General features: G+C 43.2%; 2 protein-coding genes across 3 annotated transcripts in view; both read left to right on the top strand.

Moving 5' to 3' along the window:
- Positions 1-8490, top strand: LOC123974722 (MRG/MORF4L binding protein). The gene is made up of 5 exons (XM_046055580.1): positions 1-241; positions 4604-4725; positions 4807-4888; positions 5237-5311; positions 6123-8490. Exons 1-5 carry the CDS (start codon positions 100-102, stop codon positions 6392-6394), a joined length of 693 nt encoding a protein of 230 aa, XP_045911536.1. The 5' UTR covers positions 1-99; the 3' UTR covers positions 6395-8490.
- Positions 8491-12320: 3830 nt separating this feature from the next.
- sulf2b (sulfatase 2b) overlaps positions 12321-16738 on the top strand; it is a 276394-nt gene continuing 271976 nt past the window's right edge. For both annotated transcript variants that reach the window (XM_046055572.1, XM_046055570.1), the window contains exon 1: positions 12321-12549. The gene's annotated coding sequence lies outside the window, so the exon portion shown is untranslated. The remainder of the gene's footprint in view (positions 12550-16738) is intronic.

Below are 16738 nucleotides of genomic sequence, written 5' to 3'. Positions count from 1 at the left end.
CCGGCTGCCGGCGCAGGCGGAGCACAACAGACTCCGCTTCACAGCCGTTTTAGCTCCGGGAGCTTCTTCCAGCCTGTTTTAGCCTTTCTTTTAAAAAAAATGGGAGAAGCAGACGTGACGCTGAATCAGACCGACGAGAAGCCTCCGGACTCGGGGTTGGTTCCCGGGGAGGACTCGGTGGTCTGGAGCCACGAGGTGGAGGTCTGTCTGTTTCACGCGATGATCGGACACAAGCCCGTCGGTAAGAGACAGCTAACGGTGTTAGCATGCTAGCTGCTAACGGCTGCTAACGGCTGCCCAGTTCTCCCAGTTTAACCCAGCGTTTCCCAAACTGGGGATCGGGGTCCCAGTAGGTCCCGACAAAACACTTTGATTGGCCCTCTGTTACTTCAGGTGTTTGCAGTTTTAACTGACGTTAAAAATCTCCCAAACTCTGAATCAGAAATGTTGTACTGCTGTGTTGCTAATCAAGGCATTAAAGAGAGATAAATGGTAATAAATAAGTTGGCAGGTAGAAGAAAACGAGAATATGAATCTAAAGATGATACTTTCAAAATAAAATGTGGTTGTGTGGAACTTTTTAGTGTGTGTTTGGTGCAGCAGGTTAGTTTGGCTGATTGCATTTATTGATTAATATAACAGCAGGTAAGAAGATCATGTCAAGGTCTGAGGAGTTTAGTTAACTTGGGCGGCTGTTAATCGGAGAAAACCGGCGGTTCGATGCCCAGGCTCCTGCCAAACTGCCCCCGATGGCTGATCCACCGATGTATGAAACAGAGCAGTTAAACCAAATTCACACCACACGATTTGACAGTTGCCGAGCTCGCAGACGGTCGGGCTGTTATCGGGAGGGAAATCGGCAATCTATCGGCGCTCGCCAGACCCCAGCCAGATATCTAGCATGCATAGGTGTCATTTACACTGGGGACGCTGGGGACATGTCCCCACCACTTCTTGTAGTGGCTGATTTTGTCCCCGACACTTTTTTTTAAAGCATAATTTGTTAAAGACGTTCTGAAACAGCTTGCAGTGAAATAACAAATGAAAAAGCCCTGAGAAAGTTTTTTTTGCAGATTAAAGTGCGATTTATACTTCTGCGTCAAATCAACGGCGTAGCCTCTGCGTAGCCCCCTACACTACGCCGTAGCCTGACGTGCACCTCCTCAGAATACGCTGCGAGGTGACGCGGGACCGTAAGCTCTGTGATCGGTCGACAGGAAGTAACTTTCACTAGCGGCCAAACCGGCGGCTGTAACACGGTGGATCAATGTGTTTCACCGCCACAACCTGAGCGAAATGACTGGTTTCGCTATCAGAATGTGATCCACTCAGTCGGTAACAAAAGGCTACACCAGCAGCACGTTTACAATTTTACCCCCATTCACGTTAGCGGAGCGTTAAAACGGTAGTTAGCCTGCTCGGCCGGCAAAAGTCAACACAGCGGACGCTGTAGCGCTACTGCCGACTGGCGTTTGGGGGTGTAATTGCAGAACGACAGACACACCGATGCACAAGCATAAATGCCTGGCTACGCCGTAGACCCTACGCAGGAGGCTAAACCAAGCTTAAGAAAACATGCAATGTAATTAAAAAAGAAACAAATGTGCGTTGTCCAAAAAAAGGAACCAAGAAAAACAAGCTACTGATTATAAAATGATCCAAAAACCTGCAGCACCAGTCAGTAACTTTAACAACTTGTTGACACGGTTTCTTTTTGGCGAAGTTTTCCGTTCTCTCTCTGTGAACATGACCAAAGAGGAGGGAAGACTAAATCCTGCCTCAGCAGGGACGATGTTACAGGAGAAAAGTTGATCTGCAGGACAAACTGATCTGAGAGCTGCTCTCACTTAGATTCTGTTATATTTATATATTTTGAAATGTCACCTGCCGCCTGAATTTGGTTTCCTTTTACATACATAAAAACATTTACACCATAAATTGATGCAGAAACTTTCCCCAGAATGCAGGAAGTGAAGTTTTTAAAGATCAAAGACATTAACCGCCAGGTCTGTCCAGGCTCAGTTCAGGTTTTTGGCTTGTCAACCTTAATATGAACTAAACCAAAGTGAGAGAAACAGGAAACGGCTGTCTGTATCCAGATGTTTGAATCCAGCCGTGTGCCACTTCTAGACTGCACACTAACTAACTCTAAGCAGCTTTTAATCTGCAGTGTGTTAAACTCTCAGGGACGATGTAACGTTCACATCAACGTCCGAGATGTAATTAGGGCCCGAACAGCGACCGCTGGAGGACCCTACTGTAATCTTCTTATTTTTATTTATCTTATACATTGGATGCATTTTTTGGGGGGGTTAACGTGCATGAAAAGTTGTGAAATTTTGCACACACGTCCGAACTGGTGAAAATAGCGATCGGATATGGGTCACGTGCACGGGTGCACAAAAATGGCTCAATAGCGCCCCCTAACAATTTTCAAAACCAAAGCCCCCTCCTTTCTCTTTGGCCTACATTCACCAAACTTGGTAGGTATATATATCGAGTCCAGACTTAAAAATAAGCCTCTTGGACCACGACCCTAAACCCAACAGGAAGTCAGCCATACTGGATTGAATGTGCGAGGATTTTCCATTTACACCCTCCGTATTTTAACAAACTTGTCCGAGGGATGTGATCAGATCGACTTCAAATGTGGGCTGTGCCTTCCCAAGACGCTTGCGATGTTAAATTGCAAAGCTTTTTTTGATTGATCAAAAAACTTGAAGGAAGTCGTGCCACGCGACGGCTGCGCGGCTGCGGCACACCCCAACGAGCGGGAGGTGTTCGGGCCCGCTCATCGCCGCTTGCAGCTTTAATTCCAGTTGTTTTCAGCTCTCTGACCACATGCAGACGTACTTCAGCAGCTTCAGGTGTTCAGCTGCTTTGAGCTTACAGTGCTGATTAATCAGTCAATTATATTCTCCATTAATCGTTTAGTTGTCTGGTCTATAAAATGTTGATCAGTTTCTCAAAGTGACGCGTGAAGACGCAGGAATCTGCACACTGTTTATCCTTAAAAAATGACTCAAACTGATTTATCAAAATAGTAGCCCAATTAAATTTTTTAACAAAAGTGGAGCATAGTGCTGAACAGCCAATTAAAATATTCCGTCCATCCATCGTCAACCGCTTATCCTGCGTACAGGGTCGCGCGGGGGGCGGAGCCAATCCCAGCTGAGAGAGAGATATAAAATGGAATATAATTAATTTTAATGTTTTTTCACTGGAAATCAGAATAATGCCCTTTAGAAATGAAATATTAATCAAAATAATCACAATTAGATATTTTTTCAAAATCAAGAGTGGGATTTCGCGGTAAAGGAGAGAGAGAAGCAAACGCTGGCGAGAATTTACGGAAAAATCTATTAATTAACTGAATATCAAACTATATCGTTATAAACGGTGCCGTCTAGTTTTATATCTCTTATGAAAATCTATCGGTACCCCTTAAAATACAGCTGTACCGCCCAGCCCTATGTCAAAGTAGCACAATCTGGCTGACAATCTAAATCAAATCGAATCTTTGACACGGATTAGTCTGTTATTATGTGCTCGAAGTGTAAAATGCACATTGATGTATCATATCAACTGGAAAAGACGGTATAATACAAACCTTGTTACTGAATGTAGTACATATACAGTTAATTATTATAGCAGCTGATAAATGACAAAAGAAACGGAGCGAGGGGTCCTTCATGGTGGGTGGTGTTGTTGTACAGTTTGTCCACCAGAGGGCGCTCTGCAGCTCCCTGTTGACAACACACAGCGATCAGCTGTACTTTTGTTCAAAGTATTATTTGTAACAATAATCAACGTTTCTTTTTAAACTGCGTTATTTCATGTTATGTTAGAAGTCTCCTGACTAGTAGTCATGGTGACGTCACCCGTTGGTTTGTGGGCTGCTCTTTTGAAGCCTCGAGTTTGGCCGATAGGACGCCGCCATGTTAAGGTTATTTTTTTTAAACCAGCGGCACCGGACGTGACCATATTTGGACGAGACGGTGGAGCTAACGACCGTGTGCGGAGCTAAGCTAGCTTGTTTAGCTAAGTGCGTCACGTTAACTGTCATTTTAACAGGTCTGATAATTTTGTCTAACGAACAACAGGCTTAAAACTAAATGTGCTCTCCAGAGAAAGTGAACAGCCGACTCCTGATGAGCTTTTGCTACAGCGCCGAGGGTACGAGTCACTCTAACCTGATTAACAGGTCTCCATGGTAACAACTTGTCAATCACAGATAATCCCGCCCTGAAGCCTACTCTGCTTTATGGTCTATTTTAAAATAAATGGGACCATAATTTACTAAATGAACATCATGCTGTGTTGAAGAAGACTTGAAACTAGCGACTGAGACCATAAACTCATCAGGAAAGTGTTTACTGAGGGAATAAATCAGCTGACAAGTAGAAACATTTTCTCAGAGACTTCTATACAATCACACTTCTTTCTGCAGCCGCTGGAGTCGCCCCCCGCTGGTCGTTCAATAGAATGCAGCTTTAAGAGACTTTCTGCGTCGGCCTCAGGTTTCTGACCGGAAGCTTCCCGCTTGGTATCGATCTTAAAATCCCGTATGGGTCGGACTCTGAGTGTAACTCTCTCTCCCCAGGTGTGAACCGTCACTTCCACATGATCTGTATCAGAGACAAGTTCAGCCAGAACATCGGCCGGCAGGTTTCCTCCTCCGTCATCTGGGATCATCTGGGAACGATGTACGACATGCAGGCTCTGGTGAGGAGGCGCTCACACACACACACTTCATCATTCATCTTCATCATTTCCTTTGGTATTTGACTCGTGTCTGTGTTGCAGCACGAGTCGGAGATCTTGCCGTTTCCAAACACAGAGAAGAGCTTCTCTCTACCCGACGACATCATCCAGGAGGTGAAAGAAGGTGAGGATCTCTGCTGTCTGTCTGCAGGAACATTTTACACTCTTATAATTGTTGAAAACTGTTTATTTAGCTGGTGCTTTTACGCAAAGCGACTCACAATAAGTTCTTTTTTTAAACATGCGGATGCTTAACTGAAGATCCGTTTTATTCTCTTAGTCTTGCGGACCGTGGATCTCTTCTTCGGTGTGTTTGGTTCAGCATGTAGTACGTAAACACGTGCTAGTTTTAAAGGGATAGTCGGTGTATTACCTGCAGTAGAAGCAAAGTGTCGTCTTTATGTTTAATGTTTTCGGCGCTTTACGTCGATGTCAGATGTGAGTTAATGTCTCTCTCTCTCTGTGTCTGTAGGGAAGCTGGGCTCAGAGGAGGAGACCAAAGAGGAGTTCAGGATGGAGAGAGAACCTCCAGCTACACATGAAGAAGGTACCCGTCTCTCCGTCCTCCCTCCATCTCAGCTCTGATAGCCGAACCGACAAACGGTCGCTGTATCTCTCTCCTCAAAGCCACCAGACTCCATTGACAAAAATAGTCGTTTTAACAAACTATCACATAGTAACAGAAACAAACTAACCGCTCGAGGCAGCAGCTCCAGTGTTCTGACTGCGAAAATGACGGAATAGCGTCTGATTGACTGACTGGGTGGGGATGTGTACTGAAACCCAGCGATCGCTCAGATGATGTTGTAATTAACAACAGTGCAGTTTTTCACTCGCCTTCACAAACGCACCCTGTGGCCACCAGTGAGATGACTCGGATTTACCGCGTTCAGCTCTGTAACGTCTCTTCATGACGAGCCGTGCACGTCCGTACGGCGTCCGACGCAGACTAGTGAGGAGCAGGGGAGAAGTCGGTCTTCCGCTTCATTTGCCTACGTAGGCGTCGGACTCCTGGAGCGTCGTCTTATTAAACTACTCCAGTAAACGTCTCTGGTGAACTGTGAGTCGGCGGAAGCAAAACAAATTGTTTTAATGTTTTTTTGTTGTTTTTTTTGTGAATGAACTGTGTTTGGTAAAACTTGTTTATATTTTTGTTTTCTCGAACTGACAACCAGGAAATCCCAGAGTTTATTAATATTAGAAACTGGACCTGGACTGAATTATAACTCTGCTTTCTTTACTTTGGCTTTACAGTAACTTTAAAATGAAGCGCTGTTGGTTCTTGGATAAGAACGCCACCTTTTATTCAATCTTGTGCGCAGGCTAATACGCCGTTTCTGCTTCTGTCCGTCCTCCAGGCAGCAACTCGTCTGTGAAGATGTCGGAGCGAACGAGCGGCAGCCGGGACAAGGAGAGAGGAGAGCGAGACAAGGAGAAGGGAGGGAGTGAAGGAGGAGCGGCAGGAGGCGGAGGCGGCGGCGGCGGAGGAGGAGGAGGTGGCGGCGGCGGAGGAGGAGGAGGAGGAGGAGGGAAGGAGGCAGAGAAGAGGAAGAGAAGCCGAGCCGCCGAAAAACTGCTGTCGTCTTCCAACCCGGCGAGTCCGGGAGGAGCCAAGAGGAGACGCACCTGAGAGGTGGCCAGAGAGAGAGAGAGAGAGAGAGACATAGTGTGTGTTGAGGAGAGAGAGACAGAGGGGGGGAAGGGGGGGGGGGGACAACTGCAGTAGAAACGACGGATAAAGAAAGAGAAGAAGAAGAAGCTGCCGTCACAGGAACCAAAGCCGCGAGCTTTGTGACCGTCTGGCTGACGGTCGTGTAGGAAGAAGCTGCTCGACTCGTGTTCTGTTCCTTCTGTAACAGCTGCTGCTTCATCTCAGCGCAGTCTTCATCACGTGATCGCCGCGGGAGGAAGTGACACGTGTGGACGCGTCACGGCCGCCGCTGCAGGACACGACACGAGCCCGAGTGCCGCCTGATGTCTGAACGCGCAGTCAGCAAAATGTCTCTCAGCTTTTATTTGTCTTTTTATTAATTTGCTGTCATTCATTCACTAATGGCGGTGGGGGCGTGTCCCTCCCCACCTTTTAAAATCAGTCAGACTCCTGATCAATAGTTTGAAAAAGGATAACGCAGCAGAACCGCAGATATCCTCTTTTGTTTTGCCAACAATTTACCCAGAGATCAGGGCGTGTTATGGCAGTCGCGGCAAATGTAGCCAGAGATGAGCCGCGAGCTACGGCGGCCCGGTGAGCTCGTCTTCATCCGACGCCGCCTCAAGTGACATCACTCGAGGACATTTATCAGACCTCCGTCTGAAGACGCTTTGTGCTAAAAATATTTGCAGTGGGAAACGCACTCTGTGTAAAATCAGTGGACTTCCCCTTTAAGAGCGTTTTAAGGCGCCCTGGGTTTCGTCTGTCAGGCTACGTACAGGCTACCTTATCTCTATAGTTGAGCTTGTTGTTTGTATGCAGGCAGGAGTCAAGTCCCTCCACCTGTGCATGTAAAAGTATCAGTATCTGTTTTTATTTACAGTTGATATTCCACTAAAAACTCGATAGAATAGGAAAATAAATTAGAGATAAAGTCCAGTTCTCTTTGTATTAAAGGTTACTTTTGCTATTTTGAATGTATTTTCACACATTTTGGGGTCAAAATGACGAGAAGGTACAAAAGGTTTTTGGGACTCGCTGCAGTAGATGGCTTCAGCTGGCAGCCAGCAACGTTCTCCTTCAGGGCGACCGTCAAAATGACGCTCTGAAATCTCATGAGAGGCCAGCAGGAAGGCGCCGGTGGAAGCGAGGGGAGAGGAGTTTGTTGTGGACGTAGAGGTGCTGCCTGCGAGACTTTATTTCCTAACGTTACTCCGGCACGACAAACTCCTCTCAGACTCATGTTTTCACCGGCGTCTTCCTGCAACAACTTTCCTCTCGTGAGATTTCAGAGCGAGATCTGAGCTCGAGCGTGACTTTAGTTTCCTGTTTAAAAACAAAGGGGGGTCACCGGGAGCCCCTCGCAGGGATCCTTTCCAGTCTGAGCCCGCCGCTGGTAAAAAAGAAGCTGCTCTTGTGGACGTAGCAGCAGGTTCGGCTGCCGGCTGAAGCATCTCCTGCACAGATTGAAAACGTTTTGTCCTTACGAGTCAGTTTACGCTAAAATCTGTTTAAAAACACCGACGTTACCTTTTATTTTTTTTTTAAATGTGCAAATATCAGCGTGATTTATCATAAAGTATCAGGTCTCTATCAATGAAACCGAACACCATTTTAATGACAGTTAGTGCATTAATTCTTTATTTTTTTTAAAAATGTCTTTAGTTATTTTTACCTAACAAGTGAACCTGGAGCCGGACGTCAGGTTTTTAGTGGGACTAGAGATGCGACTCGGTTCATCTTAAAAACTGACCAGAGAGCGCGAAACATCCGCGAGCAGAAATATGAACTCCTGTGCGGGTTGTCGAGAGGCAGCAGCTCACTTTCTTTATGGACGTCACAACATTTTATAAGCTGTTTCTTTTTTCCTCCTGTCCTTTTCTTTGGTTTTATTTGAGTCTGACGCCGACAGTCAAACAGATAAAATACACACTGAACGTTTTGTCAGCTGATTGGTTTCATCTCCAGACTCTGAATCACCAAATGTTTCCTTTAATTTTTCAGTAGCGTGTTTATTTATTGATGTAGGATGAGGCGGATCGGCTGTTTGTGTCATTAAAGATGAACTCGGATCAGTAACGTCTCCTCGTCTTGTTCCTAACCAAACACATTTACTCAAGTACAGTTTTGAGGTGTGATTTTACAAACAAAATATGATCAATTAAGTTCTGTTAGTCATTAATGCATCAATAACAGTAATACTACTGCAATTAATATATTTAATAATACTTCTCCCTGGGTCGGGCTCTTCTGCATAGTTTTTATACTTTTAAGTACATTTTGCTCTGAATATTTCTAACAACAGGAAACATCACGGGAATCTGAGCCTGACAGGTGGTAAATAAATGTTTAAAAAGTCAATGTGATGAGCTATAAAAGCAGTACGACAACAGAGGAAAGTTTTCTTATTAAAGATGCATCTTTAAAATCAGTTTATTCTGGATAAGAATAAAGAATACACACAGAAGACTGCTGTAAAGTACATCAGGTTTTCTGAAGAGAAATAAATATAATATTTGATATCGATAGTTATATTTTTGAAGCAACTCCCTAAATCTTTGTAGATGCCTTTTGGACTGAGTGATTTTAGGTTTCCTGTTGCGTTCCGTTATTGATCACATCGAAAAAATGAGAAGCTAAAATTTCATGTGACTCATAAAACGCATCATTCTTCAATCCTTCCACCCTGACATTCACTTTACAGCTGAAGCTGCAGTGTGTTCATGTGGCCACAGGGCGGCGCTGTCCTCCTGCTGTGGGGCGAACCTTCAGTCTGCAGACATCATCTATATAAGGCAAACTTTTATGATCAGGTACAGAAAATTACATTTATTTTTTTGGGAGATTTTAATTCAGAATCAGGAATAATTCATTGATACCGAGCGGAAATTGTTGTTACTGTTGCTCACGTTGGCATTAAAGAGAGTAATAAAAAGTTAAAATACAAACACAAAAAAGAAAATATAAACATCTAAACAGGAGTATGGACAGTGTTTGACTGTGTAATGAAGAAGTATTAGTAATCATGACTGTTTTAATGCTGAAATGGATTAAAATCCTTTACATTTGCAGCACGTCGTCACTGGTGGATCAGTCTGTTGATTCTGTCAGCGTCCTCTACCCTCAGCCTGCTGCCCCACAATGCAACAGCAAACAGGCCACCGCAGACTGATAAAACATCCTCAGCGGAGTCCGGCTCCGGCCCTTCCTGCGGAGGGCTTGAGGCTTCCCAGTCCAGGTTATTGTGTGCGTTTGATCCGTCTGTCGGGTAAAGGTCAGGTTATAAAAGTCTGGAAGCTGCAGGAGTCCAGCTTTCATCTGTTTGTTCAGCCTTTTCATGTCGTCTTTTATTCCTCCTCAGAAAGGCTTTTTGCTATATCGACTTTTTGTATTGACATTTAAAGTAAAAAGCACTTTTAGAAATCTATTTGGTTTCAGTTAAATTAAAGCAGCTTGTTTTTCTTCCGCGCCTCTTGGGGATGAGATGTTGTACAGCGACTCCTTCCGATGTGCTGATGTTTGCCTCTTACCGTGTTGATGAGAGGAGAACAATCGTGTTTCGTTGAGTTTCATTTAGAGTCGAGGAGAAAACAAACAAGATGGAGGAAAGAGGAAGAAGACGAAGAGAGAGGAGCGCAAAGAGAGAAAAGGAGGTGAAGAGGTGATGCGAGGTGAGATGGAGGAGCAGAAGAAGACGGGGAAGATAAAGGAGATGGAAAAGAGGAGATGGAAATGGCTTTTTAATTTTGTCCATGTAGCAGAAATTGTGTCTGTATTTCCAAATTTGAAAAACATCCTGTAAATTGCTTAAATCACTGAACTCACCCACCTTATATTTGTGCATTTGTGCAAAACGTGCGCTCAACAAAGATGGTGCTGCTATCAAACTTTAAGTTTACCATGCCGGTAAATCTGAATTGTTTCCATAAAATGAACAGTCCTGGTCCGATCTAACGGATGTGTTTTGCATGTCCACACTAACAAAAGTTTTAACATTTATTTTTGTTTGCACGATCTAAGCAGCTTGGAGCTCGAGCAGGAGACCCAGTGGGCTGAAAGAGGTTTTAAAGATGCAGAGAACTTTTAGAAAAACCAGACCAGGCGTCTAAATGAGACCTGCGTTTATTTGTCCAAACGCGCTGCCACACGAGACCAGTAAAAGGGACAGACGTCCAACTGCTACTCTGCTTTTTATGTTTTAAGTTATACGGTATAAATTATTCCAAAAATAATGTCTTTAAATTTAATATAAGAATATTAGTTGGAGGTAATATAACCTATTATATGATTTCCAGCTCTTTATCACTTTGTTATTGCATTTTGGATTATTTATAATCAATTCTTTGATCATAAGTTGTTGGAAAATACAAGGGCGTCACTGGGTGTTGAAAAGTGGTGGGGACATTTAAGGGTTCAGAATAGGGGTCTGACAAAACACTTAGTCCACGACACATGATAATGCACAATATTGGAGTCACGAGACAAGATACTCCAATGCTATTTAGAATAAATATTTATTGATGAAACGGGGTGTTTGAATGGGGGACTTGGTGTCCTCCACCAGAAGATTTTGAGCATTAAACTCTTAATTTCCTGAATTCTAGAGACATTTTCTGCACCAGCTTATGGTGCTTATTTATATGCAGGGAAACACAATTCATGTGCAAGTTTTATTTGTTATTTAACATTTCTTGTAGAAAGCTAATTTTCAGAAAACTTTTGGCAAGTGCTTTCAAAAAGTGATGGGGACATGTCCCCAGCGTCCCCAGTGTAAGTGACACCTATGGGAAAATATAATGCGACCAGCAGAGACGACTAAAACTAACTTAGTGAAGTCAGTGAAGTCATTCACACATCGACATGTCGATCAAAAAGATCACTCACAGTCTTCTTTCTTCATTAAAAAAATACGCTTGTTCTTCCAGATGATTAATTTATGAGGAGGAATATTAAACAAAGCTTTGACGTCAAAATGGCATGTTGCTGATAATAAAAATGCATGCTGAAACACTATTAAGGAATCATTTTCTAATCTAAGCTGCCACATAACAGTACTGTATTATTGTTTTAAATGGTCTGTTAATCTTCTAATTATTTTCTTAATTAATTATTTAAAATGGCAGCACGTCACAGGTTCCCACAGTCCATGAGGATGTTTTCAGATGTCTTGATTTGTAATACATACAAATGGGTGACAAATGAAAGCAAAAGCCAATGAACACCATTCCTCCACAAGATGCCCCCTCATTTATATGCACCACCTTTATTTATCGACGCCATCTCGTTGAGATCCAGAGAGACCCGAGTCCAGCAGATCATCCAGTATCAGAGACAGACGTCGTTAAACAGATGTGAAGATTATATTATGTATGTTGGATGGAGAGTATTGTCTTAAATGTTGCTCCAAAATCTTCCACAGGTGTGAAAGTGAGTTGAGATTTGGTGACTGTAAAGGCTGCAGAATTTTATTCACATCATTTTCACACTTACCAAACTGTTCAGAGAGCCCTTCGATATGTTTCTCCATTCTTTTATTCAGATTTGTTCTTTAATTTGTCCTCATCTATATATACATACATATATATATTCAGAGTACAATGATATTGGAGTAAGAAAACCACAACAAATCCTTTAAAAAACAGAAACCTGTGAGTTTTTCATCCATAATTGTGTCTTTCTCTTCTATGCGTTCATTTCATGTCTAACAAGTGGTGAAACAGCGCCCCCCGGGGTTCTTCATGCTGGTGAACGGCAGTCTGCGTATGTGGTGAAAAGGGGTATTACACTCTGACAGCAGAGACTCCAGGTGAGTTCAATAAGCTTTGATTAGGTATCAGAAACTTTAAGATGCGCTCACTGTGACGCTACTGCGGAACTGTTTGTGGACATTAATGTGGACAAAGAAAGTTAAGACTGTCGCTCTCAAATTAGATAAACTGTAGAAAGTGGGGAAAAAGAACTTAACTTTAAAGGAAGAGCTGCAGAGTGAGCACATTTGTCAGCGTTGCTAATGAGATCAGTTTGCTAGCAGGAGAGAGAGAAGAAGAGTTCTGTCCACAACAGTTACAGTGGGACATTATAGGACAGGGACCAGTTCACCTCCATGAAGCAGAAGAGCTCCGGCTTCAAATAATGTGAGTCAAATACCTGTTTACCTCCCAGCCAACATGTGTATCTGGGCCCCACATGGGTATGCTTGAAAAAATGGGCATATTATCTGGGACCCATGTGCATTAAACTATGAAGGTCCCAAATGGGCAAATCTGGGTTGGCTTCCTATGTGGTCTTAGTTGGGTCACTAATGGGAAACGAGTACATAGGCTTACAATGGGCAACTCAAATGGGGCTCAGTTGGGGCCCACCTAAGACCCAGTGTAATCCTGCATAAAATGTGGGCAAATGGCATTGGGCCATTATAGAACCCAAGGACAATCCCATATAGGGCCCGTTTTTTTAGCTCATTTACTACCCATATGGGCCCCACATATAAATGTTGGCTGGGCTGTCACACGTTCATGGCTGCGCTCCGTTGACTCTAATGCTAAAAGAGTCGTTTTCTAGCTTTTTTTGTGGCCGTATTATTCGAAGATCTGGTCAAACGTTGTTCCTGGGACACTTGTAATAGTTACAGCAGCTACCCAGAGAGGCTGAAAGGAGGAGGACGATGTATTCGCTTTCCAAAACCTAAAATAAATCCAGAAACATGTCGGCTGTGGATTGTTCCTAATGTTAGTTAGCTAACTTCCTACTGAGTGTAACGTAATAAAGTCCTGCTGTTCTGCTTTGTAATGATTGTAATAATGAACAGAGGCCGACCAGCTGGACAGGAACACTGTTGATCCTTAATATTGTTGTCTTTTGTCTCAGTCATCGTGGGATGCGATGGTTCACTTGTGCTGTGATCGGCACACTTCAGTCTGAGTCAGTTTAACAGCCTGAATACAACCTTCAAATGTATAATGCAAAACTGTCTGCTTCTTTCTGAGATCGCTTTTTCCAACTAATTTGACAACATTTCTCCCGGAGTGCAGTAATAGACAGTGGCAGCGCCGACAGTTTGTCGGACTTAGCAACAGTGACTTCAGACTCTACTTGAGACTCGTCCTCAAAAGACTTCATACTTGACTCGAACTCGAGGTGCGGGACTCGTGAACAATGTTTATTTTTAGGAAACGTCTGATGAGCGTGCTGTTATTCCCTCCCTGCGTTACCTGTAACGTGAGAGAGGACGACAAACACCGGCAGCTGCTGAGCCGTTCATCATAAACTTTAAAACTTCATACAACAAGACCCAAACAAAGAAGCGCTGAACCTTAGTAACCTGTGGTGAGTAAACGCCACCAGCTCAGCATCTGCCATCTAACGTTAGCTTGCTTCTTGCTTCAGCTCCGACCTACGGGAGCTTAACTCCGACTGTCGCTCGCTATGAAAAGATGAATGAAAGTTTGTTCGCTTGCCAAACTTGTGGTGGTCGATTTAACGTAATTATTATTATACGGCTGGCTGCCATCATGTTAATTATTACTGTTGGCTAGAAAGAGGTTACAGGTCTATTGTTGATCATGTGACGTGACAGTTTTATTTAGTTAACGTTACACTGGGTTTGAGAGTCACAGGGTTTGTTGACTTACAGTATTTAATAAGCCGTCAATAATTGCATTGCACATTACATGGTTGTGCTCTGTAAATGAACAGGTTACAGTATTCCTTATAGCTATGCAGTTTTATAAGCAACCTGGATTAAACGCAGTGATCCAACATTTGTAATAACCACGAGAGACTTGAGACTTGGACTCAGAGACTTGTGAGCATCTCTGCCACAAAGCGAGTTCAACATACCCAGGATATCTTTTAGTTATCTGGCTTAACTAACCTTAACAATCAACTCTGTAACTCAACCCAGGGTTTCCCGATCCAGCCGGGAGCGCGTTCACATAAAAGAGGCGGAGTTAGCAGCAGATGACATGAACAAGTCCACTGTCAGCAGAGCGGCATATTTTACAGACGAAGAGCAAACACTGCAGAAACTCGACATGCAGCTGCAGCTGACACATGCAGGGAGACAGAAAATCGCCAACAGTCTGAATGCCTAAATTAACTTATAATAATGTGATGTGTTCTTATGAGCCGTATGAAAATATCAGCCTTATTCTTTCAGCTCGGCTGTGTGTCGGCGTTTCCACATTAACAGAGTCGGGCACTGAATAAGTGGTCGTTCCACCTCACTTCAAAAATGAGTAATTTATTTATTTAACACACTCAAGTGTTCCAAACATTGTTCTAAATTAACTTCCCAAAGAAACAAAACGAAAAATCCATTCATGCCATAAAATGAGCTGAATCTCAACATTTAGGCTGCTGAAAACTCACCTCAATACCTCCTATCGCAAAAGGTGGGGCGGAACGTGACCAGTCTCTGCAGTAGGCCTATAAGAAAGCTAATAACCTAAAATAAATAGCCTATGTTCATATAAAAATTTACTATTTTAATATCCCTACCAAACTGCTCATATTATTCAGCCTCGCATAAGAAAAATGAAATATGTTAATGGCTGCGTCAGGCTGTGTGAAACAAGCAAATAAAAGATATTAAACACATTTCAAAGCAGTAAAGAGGCTTACTGTAAAAACCTGTAGGCAACAATAGCCTGAGGCTTTTAATCGGTCTCTGTAGGATGATGTCGCTTCAGCCTACTAGAGTTTCTCCACATCGGAAGGAAACGCTAGAATTAGTTGGAGAATGAAGCAGAAAATGGTGAAATAAGAAATATAAATATACAGCTCGCTCACACAGACTGCTGTATGTTGAAGGACTCTGTGTTTTGTGCATAATTAACTTATAACCTCAACGTGTTTCATTTCAAAGTAGGGCTGGATTTAGGATCAGAGCACACCAGCGGAGGATTAATGTTCTCAAAAACATCCTTTTTCTGGTCCTTAGCCAAGGATGTGCAGGGATGGGCAGAGATGCCACAAAATGTATTTTCAAAATAAGATTCCAAATAATTTTAAGTGTATCAAAACAAACTGTATGTGAAACAGAGTGAGGAACAAGGAAAGGAGATGGAGAAGGAGAAAAGGAAGACTTGACTTAGGAACAAGGATAGGAGATATGAAAGGATGAGAAAGAAAACGGAAAAGGAAGGAAGGAGTGAAGAAGTAATGGCTGCACGGTAGAGGAGAAAGAGAGGAAATAAAAAAAAAAAGTGAAGGAGGCGAGAGAAGGAGATTAGCAGGACGAGTGTCAATCCAGCCTGAGAGAGCTGTCCGTCGAACTGAGAGGAAAACAGAACGAGCGAGTGTGAGAACGAACGACTGCATGAATATTCATCAACGCTGAGAGTTTTCCGTGTGTTTGTGTGAACTCATGAACCCATCCAACTGCATCTAACATGCAGCGCGCTGTGCCGATGGTGCTCTAACAAAATATTTGAAAAGTTTCAGTCTGGGTTCAGGAAGTACCACAGCACTGAGACTGCCCTGCTTAAAGTCACCAACGACCTTTTAATGTCTGCTGATGAAGGTATGTGCTCAGTCCTGGTACTCCTGGACCTTAGCGCTGCTTTTGACACCATTGATCACAACATCATGTTAGACAGACTGAGGCACTGGGTGGGGATCTCTGGTACTGCCCTAGAATGGTTTTCATCCTACCTGTCAAATAGGAAGTTTTGTGTGTCTGTAAACAACTATGTCTCATCGTTCTGTCCAGTTAAATATGGTGTGCCTCAGGGGTCGGTCTTAGGACCCATTTTGTTTTCCTTGTATCTGCTTCCCCTTGGACATATTATCCATAAACATGGCATTTCTTTTCATATTTATGCTGATGACACAAAAATATACTTGCCCGTCAGATCCACAGACCCTGGAATGCTGAGTTCACTTAACAACTGCCTTTGTGAAGTTAAAAAATGGATGTCAAATAATTTCCTCCAGCTGAACTCAGACAAAACAGAAACCCTGCTCATCGGGTCTCAGCAGATGGCAAATCAAATACTGCCATCTGCTGGTTCCCTAGTAAATCACATTAAGCCTGTGGCAAAGAACCTTGGTGTTTGGTTTGATAGTAATTTAAATTTCGAGCAGCACACCACAAAGCTTGTTCAATCATGTTTTTATCAACTTAGAAATATAGCTAAAATTCGATCTATGTTAACTTTTAAGGACACCGAGCCCATTTTACACGCCTTCATCTCATCACGCCTGGATTATTGCAACAGCCTTTTCACCTGTTTAACCCAAAAATCTATTGATGGACTCCAGACTGTCCAGAACTCAGCTGCCAGGCTTTTAACCAGAACAAAGAAATATGACCACATTACT

The sequence above is a fragment of the Micropterus dolomieu genome, linkage group LG08 (genome assembly GCF_021292245.1).
Source record: "Micropterus dolomieu isolate WLL.071019.BEF.003 ecotype Adirondacks linkage group LG08, ASM2129224v1, whole genome shotgun sequence".
NCBI classification, from domain to species: domain Eukaryota; kingdom Metazoa; phylum Chordata; class Actinopteri; order Centrarchiformes; family Centrarchidae; genus Micropterus; species Micropterus dolomieu.
The sequence above is the reverse complement of the archived record's forward strand: the minus strand, read 5'-3'. Positions and strand labels throughout refer to the sequence as shown.

Excerpts from the sequence above, each read along its gene's own strand:
- LOC123974722 (XM_046055580.1), top strand. The coding sequence starts at position 100 with ATGGGAGAAGCAGACGTGACGCTGAATCAGACCGACGAGAAGCCTCCG. Across the intron at positions 4,726-4,806 it reads TGTACGACATGCAGGCTCTG|CACGAGTCGGAGATCTTGCC; the intron begins GTGAGGAGGCGC and ends TCTGTGTTGCAG. Across the intron at positions 5,312-6,122 it reads TCCAGCTACACATGAAGAAG|GCAGCAACTCGTCTGTGAAG; the intron begins GTACCCGTCTCT and ends TCCGTCCTCCAG.